Source organism: Astyanax mexicanus, chromosome 3 (assembly GCF_023375975.1).
Source record: "Astyanax mexicanus isolate ESR-SI-001 chromosome 3, AstMex3_surface, whole genome shotgun sequence".
In the NCBI taxonomy this organism is placed as follows: Eukaryota; Metazoa; Chordata; class Actinopteri; order Characiformes; family Acestrorhamphidae; genus Astyanax; species Astyanax mexicanus.
Window position 1 is genome coordinate 52,293,206 of NC_064410.1, and position 18,894 is coordinate 52,312,099.

General features: G+C 37.6%; 1 protein-coding gene across 1 annotated transcript; it reads right to left on the reverse strand.

The window, feature by feature from the left end:
- ptdss1b (phosphatidylserine synthase 1b) lies at positions 1–17,101 on the reverse strand. Its single transcript, XM_049475472.1, has 13 exons — positions 16,793–17,101; positions 15,466–15,557; positions 15,099–15,143; positions 14,874–14,998; positions 10,709–10,867; positions 10,155–10,306; positions 7,457–7,598; positions 6,734–6,846; positions 5,499–5,564; positions 4,228–4,327; positions 3,890–3,961; positions 3,627–3,693; positions 1–3,529 (listed from the first exon to the last, which is right to left on the reverse strand). The coding sequence occupies exons 1-13, from the start codon at positions 17,062–17,064 to the stop codon at positions 3,435–3,437; spliced, it is 1,500 nt and encodes a 499-aa protein (XP_049331429.1). The 5' UTR covers positions 17,065–17,101; the 3' UTR covers positions 1–3,434.
- Positions 17,102–18,894: the final 1,793 nt, after the last annotated feature.

An 18,894-nucleotide genomic window follows, 5' to 3' on the forward strand; every position in this document is an offset into this window, starting at 1 on the left:
TTGTAACACCTTTATTATTATTAGCTGCAGCTCAGTCAAAATCCACTTGGTGGTGCCCTTTGTCCACATCGTACATAAAATCTGTGATAAATCAAATGTCGTTCACACAATAAAACATTTGAGATGGCCTGACTGGAAATACTGCAGTGACATCTTCAGATCAAACAGATATTCAGTCAAATCTCACAGAGAACAATACATACAATGATACAAAAGAATCAATTCAATATGTTTCCAGAGGGGGTAAGCAGTCACTCATTTAAGAGAATAATTCTCAAAATCATTAGACCACCAGAATGAACACACTTTTAAATGGTGCTGCTGTTATTTTTGGTCCTTATAGAGCAGGCATGATCGGCCTGAAAACACTCCTCAAGTCATGACTTGAAATATGTACACAAAGAGTTATTAAACAGTACCTTAAATTAGCATTTGGTAGCAATAGATCTACTAACATTTATCAAGTATTAGAAATAACAAGCGATAATCTCAAAACAAAACACACTTGTGGAAACAAAACTGTGATAAATACAAATATTAGTCAAAAACTGACAGAAGTCCAGGTGAACTTCTTTAAGGCCTCTTAAAGCAAGAAAACAACAAAGTTTGCAGCGTTTTTTCCAAACACACAAAGCAACATACGGAGGAATGGTTCACAATTTGCAACAATTTTTTTCTTTGGAACACAGAAAATGAGCATATGTGACTCCAATCCACAGCAAATAAACACAAAAAAAATCAGGCGTCTACATTAGAAGTGTCCAGTACTAGACTGACATGCCAGAAATTATGGGATAGCAGTATGTACACTGATTATAAAGTGTTACCTCATGGTATGTCTTGGGAATGCCCACACCTGTATACGCAGCGAGGTGCTATCGTAAGTAAGGGTAAACACTGACATGGCAAAAGTCCAGGACACTATAGTATTTTTTCTCCCATTACATGTGGCATGTCACTATAACTGTAATGGACTGGTTTGCTGTTGGCTCTGAGGTTTCAGCTCAAACAAACTGGCACACACCTTACTCTATTTGTTTAGTCAGTTGATCACATGCTCAGGTTGGCAGGAATGAACACCAGCCACCTTGGCAGCATTTTGCGGATAAACTTAGACACCTCTGGTCTATGTTATTGCATAAGCTTTAGGTTAATTTAAGAAAAAAATAGGAAAATAGAAAATAGAACGATTAGTATATATCTAAAGGTGCTTCATCTGGTTCTTTAGGGATGCCACAAAGAAATCATCCTCCATAAGGGAAAATATCAGGAAAAGACCAGGTGTGTTCCAGGTTGGCTTAAGCATGTGTTTTTACTGGACACCAGTTGGGCGTTCCAAATCGCTCCATCAGCAGTGTACAACCCAGATCGGATTGATATTTAATTCCTTCTGGTCCCACCACTGACATCCATATGTGGTTTAACATGGAAACAGTATACAAAACGTTCTGATTCCCAGTTGATCTACCCATACAGATCCCACACAAACATGTTATGAGTTGAGATGTATGTGTGAGTGTGTAGAACATCTATAGATCTAAAGAAACTACACCTCATGTTGAAACTCTGGACCAATTTAAAGGTTCTTCACACTTAGACACACACAACATTATAACTCTATTATAAACAAGCTTTTATCCTGAAGTAGATCTTCAATCCTATCACTCAAAGAACCATTTAAGGCACCGTTATTTTTAAGGGTGTACAAGAAATTACAGCAAATAATCAGAAAAAAGCCCTTGGTGTAGTAAGAAGGTCAAGAAGCCACGTCAGCTTTGGTGAATTAATACAACTGTACATCAGTCTAAATTGTACCTCATAACAGGAGAGTGGTCAGAGTTGTCTTTGGTACAATAGCTTTTTTTAAATTTTACAAGATTTTTGATGTCAACTATTTATCTTATTTTACATCCAGACCATATATTTTTAAGAGAAAGCAGATTAAAATGTCTCACAGGGAAGTATACAGGCAATAAGGGGGTTTGCTATTGCAGAAAGAAGAAACAAGAAAAGAGTGTAAACACTCATATCAGAATATTATGACCACGCCTTGTTTCCAATACACAGAGAAAGAGATGGACTACAGTCTGAATCAGAGTGCTCTCACATGATCAGTGATGCTGTTAAGACAATAAGGGTAGAAACAAGGAGGTGGTCTTAATATTCTGGTAAGACTTTGTGTAAGAATGTAGCTTCTTTAAATATATTTAAATACACTCAAAAATGTTGTAAAATGGACATATTTACATATACTCTTACATATAGAGCTGCTACAAAGGGTTTTTTGAGTGATGCCATAGAATTACCAGTTTTGACTCTATTAAATAGTACAATTATTACAGGTCTGCAGAACCTTCACTTTATGTTAGCAATTTAAGGGTTCTCCACACAGGTTATTCAAACAAGGTTCTTAAATGGCAGTGGTTTGCAACCTGCAACCTGTATGTTAAATGGCCTTCAAATTGCAACAAGTTTTAGAACCCCTGTTTTATGGCAGTCCTCCAAGAACCCTTTGTAGTATTTTTATTTATAAGAGTGTACCGAACTGTCCCATAAGGAACAGTGCTAGAGAGAAACAAAGCAAAAATGAATAGGTGCCAAAAGAAGTGGTCCAAGAAAAAGCAGTGCCAAACAACAACAAAAAAAAAAAAAAAAACACACTTCTATTTACCGTATACATAAAAAGTATCTAGACACCCCTAGAAATTAGTGAATTACACCTACAAAGTAATTCTGAGGTGGACCCAACTATATGGACAGCTTGTAAAATTTCCAGAGAACAGAACTTAAAAAATAGGATGCTCTGGAGCAGTTACATGAGTCTATGATCACCATGACCAATACAAAACAATGATTAGGCACATAATAAAGCTCCCAATATTGGGACATAAAACCGTAAAACTGTGTTTTTTGGAGTGAGACAAGTATAAAGCAAACATCCGATGTAGGACCAGAAATCATCAATGGTTACAGTCTTCCTCACAGCAATCTGAGAAAGTGTAAGGCATTCCCTTATTAATACTTATGATTTCAGAAAAAACTCAATCAAGTGCCTACAAACATACAGAACCTTAAAATGACCAATAATCAAAAACACGTTTCCTGTGAGGGAATGAGATCGACTGGCATGATAAGCTGTACCCATATTCTGTACAGGGAGTGCCATTCAGAACATACCCAGTGTGCCTCCAACCCTAAAGCTTATCTTTCAGCATTGTTTCTTCACTAGTGCTCTGATGATAAACCTAGTGCTTGTGCTGAGGAGTGCTGTGTGCAGGCAGCTTTTGCTGTTTAAAGGGCTGCTCTCACTCCTCTCTCTCTCTTCCTGTTATTAATATTATTATTACTGTCCTTGTAAACTCTTTACCTTCTTCTACAGTTTTATCACCTTGAGCGTCTGGGTGTATTGGGAGAATGCTCTCCCTGAGCCACAGCTACTGCTTGGTGCTGGTTCCGTTAGCTCTTCTCGTGCCTCCTCCTCCTCTCCTCCGCCGGGACGTATGGGAGTGGTTGCTAGAGTTTCTTTCAGCTTTATAAGAAAACCAGGTTTTAAAAGTGAACAACAACTTTGAGACAAATCTCTAAAGACATTTTTTTTTGGAAAACTCAAATCAGTATATCTTTACCTTTAATAGTTTCCGGAATGTAACCACATGAATCAATGAAGCTTCCGTCGTCACAGTCAGAGGTGCTCTAAAAGAAAGGATTTACCAGGGTTTTAGGTCAGTGTAACATTTATCAGTTGAATTTTCTTTTTTTTTTACATAAATGTATTTATTTAGCTAAAATCCCATTTCCCCCCCAATTTACAAGGCCAATTACCCATCCCACTCATTAGGACTATCACTAGTAATGTTCCAACACCAGGAGGGTGAAGACTAGCACATGCCTCCTTTAATACAGGTGAAGTCAGCTGCTCGTACCACACCATCCCATACAGGCAGAGAGAGGTAATAAAGGCCTGACAGAAATTGAGAGGTGAGTTAATATCAATGCAGCAGGATCACATAACAGAACAGGGCTGGACTTGAGAAAATGAGAATGGATGAAAATAGATTAAATAAAAATGTATTGACTTGACTTGCCTTTTTATCATCAATGTGGACCAAGAAACATATACATATACATTCATATAGTATACTTTCTCAAAAAGCATGATTTGATAATTGCCCTTTAAGATGTTTTCACCAAAACACAGAAGAAGCATAAACATCCCACAGTACTTACCACACACAAAAGCCACAGGATCACATACACCACCTGCGTTTTAGAGAACAGGTCCTGTCCAAACTTAACACAGGCCAGGGCTTCCAGGAAAGCAATGGCTCTGTTTACAAGAGAAAAAAATGGAGTCAGATACAAATTCAAATGCAGCAATGTGATCAGTTTTAAAAGATTATTTAGCAATGCAAAACAGCAATGACAGACTGGAGAGAAGTACTGAGAGCTGCTGTTTTGCATTTTTCAGTACAATGCACAATCACTATTGTCAGATAAAATTGACTTCTTACTTAGATTTGAGATAGAAATTTTAATTTAATTAAATTTAATTAAATTTAATTACACAGCATTACAGTATTCAAATGTACTGAATGTACGCTATTGTCAGAAGAGAACGACTCCATTCTTAAGATTTGAGATGGTAAAATGTAATCATTTTTAGTGCATTCTGCTGCATTAATGTGTTCAAATGTGCTGAAATAGCCTACAGTATTTAATGTCCATAGAAAAATCACCACCAATAGAATGGAATTCTCTGGAGAAGCTGTATGAGCCAAATGTCACCATGCTCAGTGGTGTCTGTGGTCCAAAACTGTTCATCTTACATCAGCATCTGACCCTAATAATGACATTGTGGCCAAAAGCAATCAAATTCTCACAACAATGTTTCACAAACTACAGTAATGTAGTAATGTAATCTTAAAGTAATGTAAGAGAATGCAGGGTGTTTCAATACCCTTGGTTTTAGAAGAAGCACTCTCGTCAAATGTCTGGCAATATTGTGTACTCTGATCAGTCACAACATTAAAACCATTTGCAGATGAAGTGAATATTCACAAAGCTCATTAATGTGATTGATGGAAGCCCTCCTTACATTTAACAGAACCTCAAGGATCTGATGCTAATGTCTTGGTGCCAAATAGCACCAAGAAAACCTTAAGAGGTCTCTCAGAGTCCATGCATCATTGAGTCAGGGCTGGTTTGGCTGTAGAGTGGGGCATACACAATATTAGGTGGGTGGTCATAAAGTTATGGCTGATTGGTGTACACATACAGTAAATCTTATATACATTTCCATCGTAAAAATATCAATTTTACATGTTATGTAAAAAAAGACGTTCTTTTGTGGTCTCCACTACATACACTATATGGACAAAAGTATTGGGATGAATGCTTGCACATTCATTGTTGTTTTCTGAAATAAATGGGGTAACACACAAACACACACACACACACACACTACTGTAAAACAAAAATAGAGGCAATGACAGACTCACCCAAACACCCAACACTGTGTTCCCACTCTTTTACACTGCGTGTCTGTGAGGTATGCATAATACTGCCTAAAACAAAACAGATATTTATGTATTAGATCAACAAAACACAAGATAAACTATATCACAATAATATAATAGCAGGCATAAAGCTAAAACTGTCCCATTTTACCATTACACACAGCCATTATCCCAGTGTCTGTAACCTTTAAAACCCCCAGTTCACAGCAAAAACCTTCTACTCCTACCAGCTGTGTTACCAAACACACCAAAGGAGGTATTGTTGGACCAAAATAATCCTTTCACGTCTACACTAAAGGAAGTGTTTTAACATGGTTTCCAAAATACACAGGTTACGGAGAAATTCACACTGTCTGTTATGCCAGTAAAGATGCCAAAATGCCAAATGGACGCTCCTCTCGAATTTGCAGAGACTTTGCTAAAGCCTACCTTTGATTTCTTACACTTTTAAAATTGTTAAAAAACTTTTACATCAAGGCATTTTTAGAGCCTTAACCCTCCTGTTATATTGAAATGCAGCAATAATGTTCCCTTATCATGTTTGACAATTCAAAAGTAGTTTAAAAGAAAGTGTTTATCTAAAAATATCATCATGTAACCTAACTGTCCTCAGTGCTCAGTAGCATGTTCTTTAGTGGTTTGGTGTTTTAAACTGCAAATTACACTTCACGACTGCAGGGGGGAGCCCAGAAGCAAGAATGCTGCTTTAAACAGTTTTGTATAATGCTGTTTTAAAGGTGTCTTTGCACTTATATATATCAATTACATGCATGGTTCTTTATGGAACAAAAATAGTTTTTTCTCTGATATTCACAGATCCATTAGAAGACCTTAGTTTTTTAGTATAGCTACGAAAAATGTGCAATGCACACAGTAATAAGGTATTAGCAACAGTTTTCACACTGGTACAATTCCAGGTTTTAGTTTACAACACTATGAAAAGATCTCCTTCTGAGCAAAGTCTTTAGTATAATGAGCTTTGGAGACACGAGTTTCAAGAACATGACCCATTTTTCTTATGCCACGACAATATAATACTCAGCGAACAGCATCAACAGATTATTCTCCTGTAGCATCACTCCTGTCCAAAATTCTTAGAATGAGTACAGGTCTGCTTCCTGCATACCCGTATAAACACTTAAGCTATTGTTTTGAGAAGAGCTGAACAGGAGAGCAGTTAGGGTTTTCACAGGTATGAAACAACAGAAAGACTATACCGCACTGTGGGGGCGGTGATGATCCCGATGAAGAGAATTCGACACCAGCTGAGTGGATGAGACGCCTGGAACACGAAGATGTGCTTCAGGAAGAAGGTGTTCAGTTCTGTAAGCTGGTGCCAGGAGAGAAGACACAAATGTTTTCATTCAAACTTTAATAAATGAACTCAGAAGACATGTGCATCCTGAAATAGACACTGTATGGTCAAAAGTATTGGGACACCTGCTCATTTATTGCTCTTTCCAAAAAACAAGGGTATTTTAAAAGACTTAAAATCCTGCTTTTGTTGGATTTACTGGCTCTACTACTAATGCAGGCTTTCTGCTAGATTTTGAATCAATGCTGTGAGGATTTGGTTGCACTCATCTAAAGCTCATCAACTTACCCACAAGTATTGGTACTGGATGCACCATCATTCCACAGAACACAGTTCCAGTGCTGTACAGCTCAATGCTTATTACTTATTACTAATGTTTCAAGCCCACACATAATTAAAGGAATGGTGCTTTCATTTTTTCGGCTCCACAGAGTCACATTTAATTGGCAGTACAGTGACTAGACAAGTTACAGGGACTAGACAAGTTGGGTGCAACTTAAAACTAACGCTAGCTGAATGCATTCTTTAGAAGGGGTGTCCACAAATATTTGCACATGAAACTGAAAGCATGTCAGCACAGACAAATTAACATACATTATGTATATCATTAATAATAATCACACACCTGCCAGACGATCATGAAGAGGTAGATTCCTGCCACCCTCTGGAAGGATGATTTGGGGTCAAACCAGCGCACATAGGTCCAGCTGGCAGGGGTGAACTGAAGCACAGCTCGCTTTAGCTTGCCTGTAGTGCTGTGGATGTCCCTGAACAGACAAACAGGCACATAAATCAGAGTTCAGAGGAGAGTTATTTGTTGTAGGGTTGTGGGTTTGACACCCAGTTTCACTACACAGTTGGACCACTTAAGGATAACTCCGGTGTAAAATGGACTTTTGGTGTAGTAAAACATGCGCCGCCATATTTGTATTGATAATGTCATAGACATATGCTGTATATACATAGATTCTGCATAGCATAGCAGCCGGCACCAGGAGCTATGTATATATAAGTCTATGACATTATCAATACAAGTATAGCTATAAACAGGGGTTTACATAGAATCTAAACAGTGGTTTTTAATAAGCTTTTTTGTGAACTTTTTAAGTTACTAATGCCTTGTTTTAAATGTCAGGGCACTCCGAATTCTAGCAAAAATTGTGGAGCTACTTTGAGCCTGGGTAATGGTGGAAAAAGCAATTTTTTGGGGCAAATTATGCCCCGTGTCACCCAGTCTGAAGGGTGTTTGGACAAACTGTTAAAATGTCTGGATCTCGGAACGCTGTGGGAGAACGGAGCTGTAGGAGAAAGGAGGTGCACTATTCATCAAAGGTAAGTACTTTTTACTTACATCATGTTGTACTACATCAAAAGTCCATTTTACATCGGAGTTCTCCTTTGTATATCTTCATTCCTTTTTACATTATGTAAATGTGGCACTTGATCTTTACACGGTGACAAAATAACATAATAAACAGACCACCATAAAATGTTCTAACATCACTTGGAATGAAATATTTTTACATCAATTACCACTGAAGAGTAAGCAGGCATTGTCTTCTTCTGTAAAGCTGCCATTTTTGGAGATGTAAGGTTTTTGTCTGACACTGATAATATGCAATAAGCAAGAATTTTATTGTACTGTACAAGTGTATAAATATAATGACAATATATCTTGTTATATCATTGTTACATAATTTAACTTGTTTAGTAAGTTGTATTGCATTTTTTCATGTCCTTCACAACCATTATTTTCACCGACAAAGTCTGGCAAATTGTTTAATTATGGGTTTATAGTTTTTATAAAGAAAAGGCACAAAACTGCACAAAATCAATTTCACTCTGCATAATCACCTTGATTGTACTGTTGTCTTTTTACACAGAATTGAATCACTTAATAACAACCAACATGGAATATTCCAGACTGCATTGAAAATAAGAATTACAAAAGAAAAAAAGTATGTATATATAATGATAATTTATTACGTATACAGCATGTTTAGTCTGAATTTTCATAAGACCTCATTTTGCCTAGTACAAAAGCTACACTGCTCGGGTCTCATCTTAAAAGAACCCATAAAAAACACATTTTCAAACATTTCAAATCAGATCTATTCAAACTAAAATCCGCTTTTTATCAGTTATAATTAATCCAATTAATGTAACTAATCAACTTGATGTAACTAATTGGTCACTTAATTTTTTTAAACACTCATCTAGTCCAGAACAGAAACTGGATTCAAGGTCCCGTGTTAAAGATCACTTTACTAGCAGGATTCAGCAGAAACTGCCAACAAGTCATCACTAACACTACAGTCTCCCTCTTTAAATATTTAGAACTGTTTGATTCTCTGCAGGCTGGCTACAGGCCTGCTTTACTAATGCAGCACATCTGAAGACTCCTGTCTCTCCAGGCTGTGTGATTAGACTCTGCTGATCTTGCGAGAATGACGCAACTGGGACTAAACTAGTGAAACAGGTTTTCAGATGTATCACTACAGGCATCAGACTGCATGATAAAACTAATCTGATTCTTCTCCATCTCAACCTCTAGATCTCTTTATTCTCAGGTAAAAGTTTTTGACACTGTGGATGTTTTGTGTGTCAAAGGTCACGGCAATGCATACGTCATCATCTCTTTGTATTCTGCCTGGAATTTAGGAACTCCATTATCAAGAATCAGCAATAGGAACACCAGTGGTATAGGGCTGAAAAGGTTACTAACAACGTAATTTTCAATTAATTTAGTAAATGATTACCTAAACTAAAATGTGCAAGGGAAGGGGTCCTCCCGAATTAGGGTTGAAAAAACAACATAATTTCTAAACAATTAAATAATTCTAAATAAACTTATGTATTGTAGCAATAACTCAATATGCACAATGTTTTCTTTTTTTTCTTCTCCATTTTCTCCCCAATTTTGCACAGCCAATTACCCAACCCACTCATTAGGACTTCCCCTGTCACTAGTAATGCTCCAACACACCAGGGGGGAGAAGACTAACACATACTTGTAAAGCCAGCCATGGCTTCTTTTCGAGCTGCTGCTGATGCAGCATTGCCGAGTAGCATAACAGCGCACTCGGAGGAGAGCGTAGCGACTCGGTTCCGATACACCAGCTCACAGACGCTCTGTGCTGCAGACATCACCCTTTAGTGATGTGGGGAGGGAGCACCATCTACCCACCCAGAGGGAGCGCTGGCAGCTCATGGCAAAGCTGCATGAGCAGGGGGTTCGAACCAATATGCACAATGTTGTGACACATTGCTGTTCTGTAGAGAGACACCTGTAGAAATTCATTATTACAGTGTGCAAAGCTTACTTGATACTGGCCCAGTGGTAGGTGCGCATCTCCAGAAAACGACACACTGTCATGCCAAGCCAGATGCCTCCTCCGTTACACAGCAGGATGTCAAGAATGACCTGATCCCACCAGCATTCAGCAAAGTTAGGCAGTAGGTGCATGAAGAACAACTGAAGAGAAGAAGGAATATGTGGGGATTTAAAATCTAATAAAATTTCAGAAAAAAAACTGTATTACCTAGAAAAAATACCATCAAGTTAATAAAATCTGAATAAAACACTTTTTAATAGAGGGATCTAACGACTGCTTCAATGTACAACACTGCTTTCTAGGGTAACAGTGAAAAATGTGTTTAAAAAAACTCAATGCAGTATTGCAAAACAAAATATAGCATTCTAATACAATATCAATATCTTCTTACACCCCATACAGGTGACCATAAGCAACTATATAAACCAAAGGCAATGTGGCCTTCTTAGGGACATATGGACATAAGTGCTCCATCTGGCAGATGTCTGTAACTATGTCCCAAAGAATAAGGCCAATAATTCCACATGTGATTTGGGTCATACCTCTGTTAGCTCCCAAGTAATGCTGATGGTCCAGCAGAGTCCATAGCTGCGGATGAGCAGGGCCTTCATGCCCCAGCCCCAGAAGTGTCCAAACGCAAAAATGTCAAAGTGACTGAGGATGCGCTCCCATGTGATCACATGACAGTTTACTGCATACTCCTGTATAAAATACAGGGAGGAAAAGAGAAGAAAAGCAGTTAACACAAAAAAAGGAAAAGAGAGAGAGAGAGAGAGAGAGAGAGAGAGAGGATTCCCAGTCAATAAGTCCTTATATCATTACAGCTGGGAATCCCAGCGATTTTCAGTTGTTGGATGAATAGTTGAAGTTGACATAACAGGGTTTTCCTCCAATTTGGGCAGCTGCCCAGTGACCAGCCAATCATGTGACTCAAAGGAGGCACATACTGGCCTTCACCCTCTTAGCACTAAGAGCTCTGTGTGAAAGGGACAACCTAGGAAGTGTATGAGCATTGGAAATATCTATATGAGAGAGAATTACAATACAATACAATATCTGCTGTAAAAGGAGTCACATGGTATTTATCAGCAAGAGGCACTGCAATAGTTTTTTGTTTGCGCAATGCATATATATATTAAAAGGTACAGAATTATTCACCTAATTGCATATCAAAGACTGAAGTAAATCTGTCTCTGAAAAATATTAGGGATGCGCGACGATACCGGAATTAAATCATATCAGCCAATATTTTTTTTTTTTTAAGAATAATCGGCATTGGCCAATATGTACAATATTTCAAACTGGAAAATTCTTCTTTAAAAAACTCTTAAGCTCATTTTTATTGCTTTTTATTAGTTTTAAAGCTATGCAAATTATAAATGTGTATATCAGTTATGGGATCAGCAGATAAATACACGCCTAATATGGGATATCAGCATTGTTTCACAATTACCACATGCATTCCTACAAAATGCTTACTGCAAAAGGAGAACAGTGAGAATTTTCTTTTTGTTCCAAACTGTGTTAAATTTGCATTATATGATATTGCATGTCCTGCGATATGACTATTGCATATATCCACATTGCGATAATGATGCTGAAATTATATATTGCGCAGCTCTAAAATCTAAACAAAAAAAGCAGTATGAATTATATGACAATCGGCCAAAACATTAAAGCCACTGACAGGTGATGTGAATAACAGTGCTTATCCAAGTACAATAGGTATTCTCAAGAGGTGGGATAAGTCACTCTGATGTTCTAGATGACTGGGTCAGAGCAACTCCAGAGCCTCAGGCAGGTCTTGCTTGTCCAAAGAAGGACGACCACTGAACTGTAGATAAGGGCTTAAGGTTCTCAAGTCTCATTGCCTTTAGAGGACTTGTAGAGTTTATATCTCAGTGAGTAAGAGTTGTTTTGGTGGTACAAGGGAAACCTATACACTTTAAGGCACACAACGGCTTATTGTTCTATTTGTAACCATCCACAGAGATGGATTTTTAAACTCACTTTCTAAAAACTTATTTCATAGCTGACTCAAATACCAAGGAATGTCTAGTTGGGTTTTGGGAGACAACAGCCACAGTGTCCACAGCAGCACTCTCAGCAACAGAACAGTATTGAGAGTAAGAGCTACAGCCTGAGGCTGAGGGCCAAACAGTCAGTAATCCAGTAGCTGTGCAGCCTGACTGTCCTCGCCGGCAGGCTATTGTCTCAGCCGCACATTAATCACATTTCATTGGATTAGAGCTGCACAGTGTGGATCTGACTGGCCACCCTCTAATCCCTGTATTGTACCATAGGTCTGGCGGTGGTATTAAACCTGCATTAAACTGATCAGCTTTTCTTACAGGCCTGTATCAGATTCTGACAGAGGTGACAACAGTGCAACAGGGACATGACTGTTGATCTGATCTATGTACAGTGTTTAAATGTAAATGCCCCTCACTTTTTTACAGGTATTTTCAGTTATGCTACAAAAATCACAGTCACAGAACAATGTCTTTATTTTGATTAAATCAGGCTTCTGAATCATGGTGATAATAGAATACTGAAAACAACAAGAAATTGTTGCTAATTACTTGAATTTTTTTTAGCACATCTAGGAGAGACTTTCAAGACTTACAAAACTGATGCCAGGGATGAGACTCACATGCAGGGTCTAATTATCATTTAATTTAATTTGTTTATAGAACAAAATGCTTTGGCATGCGTGACAAAGTACCGCTTAGTTCCTCAAGCAACAAATTAACTAAATTGATAAGACTCAGCTGATGGAACACAGCCAGACTTGCAGGACATTCATACAGCCCTGTTAAAGTAATTCATAAATTCTTATTTTTAGCACAGTTTTCAATCTGGGTACATCTCATATGACAAAAATCTGTGTGAAACTTTAAATGTAAAACAGTTAGAATACAAAAAATATTTCCTGTCTCTGCCAGGCAAATACTGGGGCATAAAAAGCTCCAGTATATCACAAATATAGCTAGGATACTAACATTATTGCAAACATTAAACCATAATTCAAAGAAAATTGAAGAAAAGCTAAAATATATCACATTTAAAAGGATAAAAAAATTAATGTCTACAAAATATTTAAAAATTTCATTTCAATTAAAACATTGTATGGCTTACTACACAGTTTCAAAAGAACTGCCCTACTGCTCTCATGCAGGAGCCACGTTGCTTGAACATACAGTAACATTAAAACTGTTAGATCTCAAAACAGTAATTAGTTATGATATCTATAAAAATATAGATAACTCAATATTCAATTCGTATTGATGACGAATCACTTCATTATGCAGTAGCTCTGCAGTAGCTCATTTATTTAAATTGGTCTAAACACCTTGTTTCCTGAGATATTTTAAACTGTACAAACTGTGCCCCAGACATGTATACATGTATTCCAGACAGACATGGTCTGCATGAATATGTGTCTGCCATGCTGTCTTTGCGTTATCTAGTGTGTACACACACTGAATCTCAGGATCACAACCTAAAACAGGTTTACGTCATGCCTGTTAAAGATCTCCGTCCCAGATCATCTCAGATTTTAACAAAGAGCATGGTAGGGTGATGACAGCACCGTTCCCTGTCTATGACCTTTTGACGTTTTGTCCTTGCTCCGAGTGTAAGTATTTACATGCTGAATTACTCCCACTACAACTACTTCTACTACTACTAGAACTGGGCGTAGTCGTGTCACAATAAGTGCATTATCAGGTTATCTTACAATATATCTTACAATTCTGACTTCAATATTGCCCATTATGTTTACTTAGCAAGAAAAGCCTATTAACATGAACAAGCTAGTTTGTCAACTTTAGAAACAGTGGTTTTATTTTATTTATGTTTTGTTCATTTGGGTTATTTAAACATTTCACATGCCATGCATAAATGTATAAATATTTATAATTAAAAGAATGCCATTGCATTTTTATAGTAGTGGTATAAAAATATTATAATAACAATATATAATAAATAATCCACCAGTAGCAGCTTATTTCTTTGCATTGATTTGTATTAAAAAATAAGCTGCACTTCATCCAAAACCAGAACTTGAAGACCAGAACCAGCTGGTTCCGAGATAGCTTCTTCCCCCAGGCGACCAGGCTGTGGAACAGCCAGTAGAACAGTGTTCTGTCCAACCCAATCCACTGCCATCTATACAAACTCTGCACCCTGCACTTTAGTAAATACTGGACCTATCAGACTTTCCCATGTTATCCCACATACAGCATTCTGCCCCCTGTTCTTCCCACACATCTTTTTCTGTACCCGCACTTTACTCGTAATTATTCTGTCACCTATTGGACTTTTTCCCTCACTTCAACACACTCTAAATAACTGCACATCTATATAGCATTGTATATTATATATTCAGTCTTACTTAACATATTTCCATGCAATACCTACCAGTTGGTCTATAGTGTAAGTTATTGTGTGTATTGTTTTTGTGAGTATTAAGTATATTGTAAAGTTATCTGTATATTCTATTTTATTTTGCTATTCTACGTGTTGGAAATACTGTTCTCTGCACAATTGTGGGAACCTGCACCCAAGTTTTTCACTCTACTCTATTTTACTGTACACTGTGAAGTGACAATAAAAACTAAGCAAAGCTGATTACACTACTTTTAATGATGTGTTTTGTTCACCAGTATATTGTGTATTGTATGACAGTAGTGGCCACTCACTCACCATAACATCAGCCTCACGGGTTGCATATCTCAGATCAGGATCCAGCCAGTACATGATGATCTTCACCTGGTCCCAGTTCAGGAAGATGAGGAACACCAAAAAAAGGAAGTAGAGGACACTGAGACCTGCAAAACATTCAACCAGCAAAGCATGGCTCAGTGGTCTCAGTCAACAAAGCTGCTGTCAAGAAGGACAAACAGAGCCGCTTCCAGCAGACCTACTCACCGAAAACCATGCGCCATATAGCTGGGTGCGGCCTGGTAAATGGACCTGAAAAAAGACTGCAGCCATTTAGACGCCACTAAGACTTTAATACTGACACAAGCCTTATAATCCAGGTATTCATTAGCCCAAGGACTGTGCAAATGGTTTGAAACACAATACAATAGACCATAATTCAAACCACAGTAGTTAGTAATTGTGTTTAACAGCAAATATACTTGATTACAGTGACTACAGTTTACATGTAACCTTCATTAGCCTTTATAATGACAGTAAATGAGAGTGAATGAATTAAATAAATAAATTACTGTGGCTACACAGATCTGTTTAAACAGTGCTGAATGCAAATGCAAGCGACAGAAGTGTGTACCATTAGGGAAAGCCAGAACACTAATGATGAGGAAGAAGGAGACGACCAGAGCGATGCCCACACGCAGATTATTGTCAGGATCTGAATCGTTTCTGTCAGAAAAGAAAGACAGAAAGACAGAAAGAAAGGGGAAAAAGTAAGATTAACAGCAACACAATTACTATAGTCTATGAACATTGGCAAAATATTCGGTGCCCCTAGTATAAATGCCTGTTTTTAGTGGGTAGAAAATGAACTGATCTATAAATCTATAAATCAAAATATTTTTTCCAATATTTTAATCAACATTAGTGTATTACTAATCTTTTATCTGAATTTATATTACAAAGGAAATATAAGGAAAACAAGGAAAGAGGTACCACATAAAGGCTTAGAAACCATTAGATGGGAGCTTTAACCAATACTTTAACTTTTTACCAATTAGTTAGGCTTTTTTCAAATCACCATACATTTTAGAGTCGTGTTGATGAAGTGTTTTCTATATATGGAATATAGATGCAGTAAATTTGTGAATTTGTGATCTCTCTATTTCACCAAGTAGCTACATGTACAGTATACACGTATACTTCATTCACCACTGCTTTGTATACCACACACGCCACACATTCCAGGCAGAGTCACCTGGAATAGTTTCTCAGAGTCTTGAAGGAGTTCCTGGAAGAGCTGGAAGTTGCTGCTCCAGCTCATCCCAAATCACTATCTCAGTTGATCAGATTTAAATCAGGGGATTGTCAAGGACAAACCCTTTTATTGTTTACTACGTAATTCCATAGGTTTTCATGTCTTTAATATTAATCATCAATGTAGAAAATACATTAAATAAAAAAATAAATACTTTCAATAAGAGGGGGCGTGTAGAACACAGAATCACAGTCCTCTGATGAGTATCATGCCCTCAGCCCTCGTGTGCTCACAGGGATGACACATACAGGATGTTACAACATCCTCATAAATGTTCCAGCTCACACACACACACACAAACACACACACACACACACAAACAAAACCTGGCACAGATCTACACTCTACAACCTCACAGCACTGCTGGTAGATAACTACTGCCTCTGGAACTGTAGCTAAATGACGTAGGAGAGGATGACACCTGATGACTTTAATGACTATGATTTACTGTCTCAACAAGTGTGGAGCTCTTTCCTCATGCGCTATCCCAACTGTCCTCAATGAAGACTTTACTCCCAATTCGTCTATATATATACTCACTCACACACACACACACACACACACACACACACACACACACACACACACACACACACACACACACACACACACACACACACACACAAATCAGGACGACACAGCCTACCTGGTGAAGGCGAAGTACATTATACTGATGACGGTGAAGGTGAGCAGGGTGATAGTGTGCGGTTTATAGAAGAAGTTCAGTGTGATGTCCTCCACCTGCTGCTCATTGATCATCCGAAAGTGTAACCTGTAGTTGACGTCATCCTTGCTGAGCGTCCGCGAGCCCTGTGTGGACGCCATGGTGGACAGGTAAGCTGGTGGACAGGTAAGCTGGTGGACAGGTGAGCTGGTGAGCTGGTGCTGCTGGCCGCAGACTGAACTCCAGCGCCACATCCAGCTTCCCCTCCTCGAGCAGCTGATGGAGCCGAGGGGCGGACCTTCACGCGGGCTGCTCTACCTCACGGAGCTCTATTGGCTGAAGGAGCTCGAGCGGTTACAACGCCTTCTCCCATTGGATGATCGGAAAGGAAAAAGCAAAGGGGGCGGAGTTAAATTTCCGTAGTGTTTCTGTGAGTTTGTTTTCTGTGGTTTCATGATGCAGGTAAACACTGACTCAATAGCACCACATTGTGGTCTGATTTGATTAGTATATGAGAAGATATGGATTGTGTGAGTATTGGGACACCTGTCAGTAGTCATAATATATTCCAAATTGAGGGTATTAGAACTTTTTTATCATGCTTTTATTGTAGGAGTAACTGCCTTCTGTGATTTTATTGAAAACTTTTGCTGTGAGGATTATATTGCATCCAGAGAACATGGCCCAGTTTCCCCAAAAACACAATTTCTTGCATAAAAACACTAAATAAATTCAGTGCTGTGTTTTTCAGAATTTATATATGAAGTACTTTGATATATATCAATGTGTTCCTACATCCCTAATGATAACCATACTGCTTATTTCTGCAGATGCTAGGTCTGCTGTAGTAATGAATAGAGATTTCGGCACCTTTATGTCCTGTAGAATCATGACGAATTCCACAGGGACCTGTATAAACTGGAGAATAGTTTGGAGAAAATGGTTAACTAGTTACAAGTTAAATAGTCTTTACAATTAAAGGATAATAATGCATAATGTTTTTTTTTATGTATAAGATATATTACACATGATAGACAGTAATATAAGAGAAATATCTATCTATCTATCTATCTATCTATCTATCATATATATATATATATATATATATATATATATATATATATATATATATATATATATATATATATATATATATGAGGAAGTTTACTGTTTGACACATGTCAACTGGCTGCCAAAGCAACATAACAATATAGAGGGTTTTTTTTCACACCCATATTCTGCCAAACCCCGCCCCCTGAGCTGTGATTGGATATTACTTCACTGGCTGCCTTTCAAAGTGATAGTTTACCTTGGTATAGATGTGGGATTTAGACTTTTTAGGTAATATCGAAAAACTAGATGCGCATACCCTGCTCCTCACTTTGTCACAAAATAAATCTAAACTAACTAATTATAAAAAGGCAGAAAAAGACTACAAAATTTCCATGGAAAAAATTTGTTTCTGGTTAAGGGGGATCTTCTGAGGTGGAGTTAAAGGCAGCATTAGCATCCAGGATAATGTAGTGATGTGTATATTATATATAATATACAGTTTTTATGTGCTGTTTATTTTCTGGCTAAATATTTAATCCAGCCAAAATGTAAACAAATGAACAATTACAAAAATCCTACCATGCTGGAAAAAAAATCAACATTACCAGCTCTCAGCAGTTGACCAGCTTTTTTTTAAATATAATTTACAAAAATTTTGAAAATGTTACTGTTCGCATTGATTTCTTCAAGTGGTGGCACTAATTAAATGAATAGGGTGTACCGTCAGTGAAGAATATTGGTAATATATTGGATTATATGTATTGTAGAAAATAGTTTTCAATATACAGAGTACACGATCATCATTGTTATCGTAGGAAACGTATTGTGATAAAACCGTATCATGAGATGCCCTGTGATTTTTGCCTCTAGTCAAGAGTTTCTCAAGCAAGACCGCCATTATGACCAAGCTAGTGATTAAGATGTTTATAAACTGGTTAATCAGTTAGTTTACCAGAGTATGGTAATGTTTTGCCTGATTCTCTGTCCTGCGATCACATTTTTGTAAAACTGTTTTGTGAAATCAGTTGTAA

Excerpts from the sequence above, each read along its gene's own strand:
- ptdss1b (XM_049475472.1), bottom strand. The coding sequence starts at position 17,064 with ATGTGGCGCTGGAGTTCAGTCTGCGGCCAGCAGCACCAGCTCACCAGC. Across the intron at positions 7,599-10,154 it reads TACCACTGGGCCAGTATCAA|GGACATCCACAGCACTACAG; the intron begins GTAAGCTTTGCA and ends TTGTCTGTTCAG. Across the intron at positions 3,530-3,626 it reads CATTCCGGAAACTATTAAAG|CTGAAAGAAACTCTAGCAAC; the intron begins GTAAAGATATAC and ends TTTCTTATAAAG.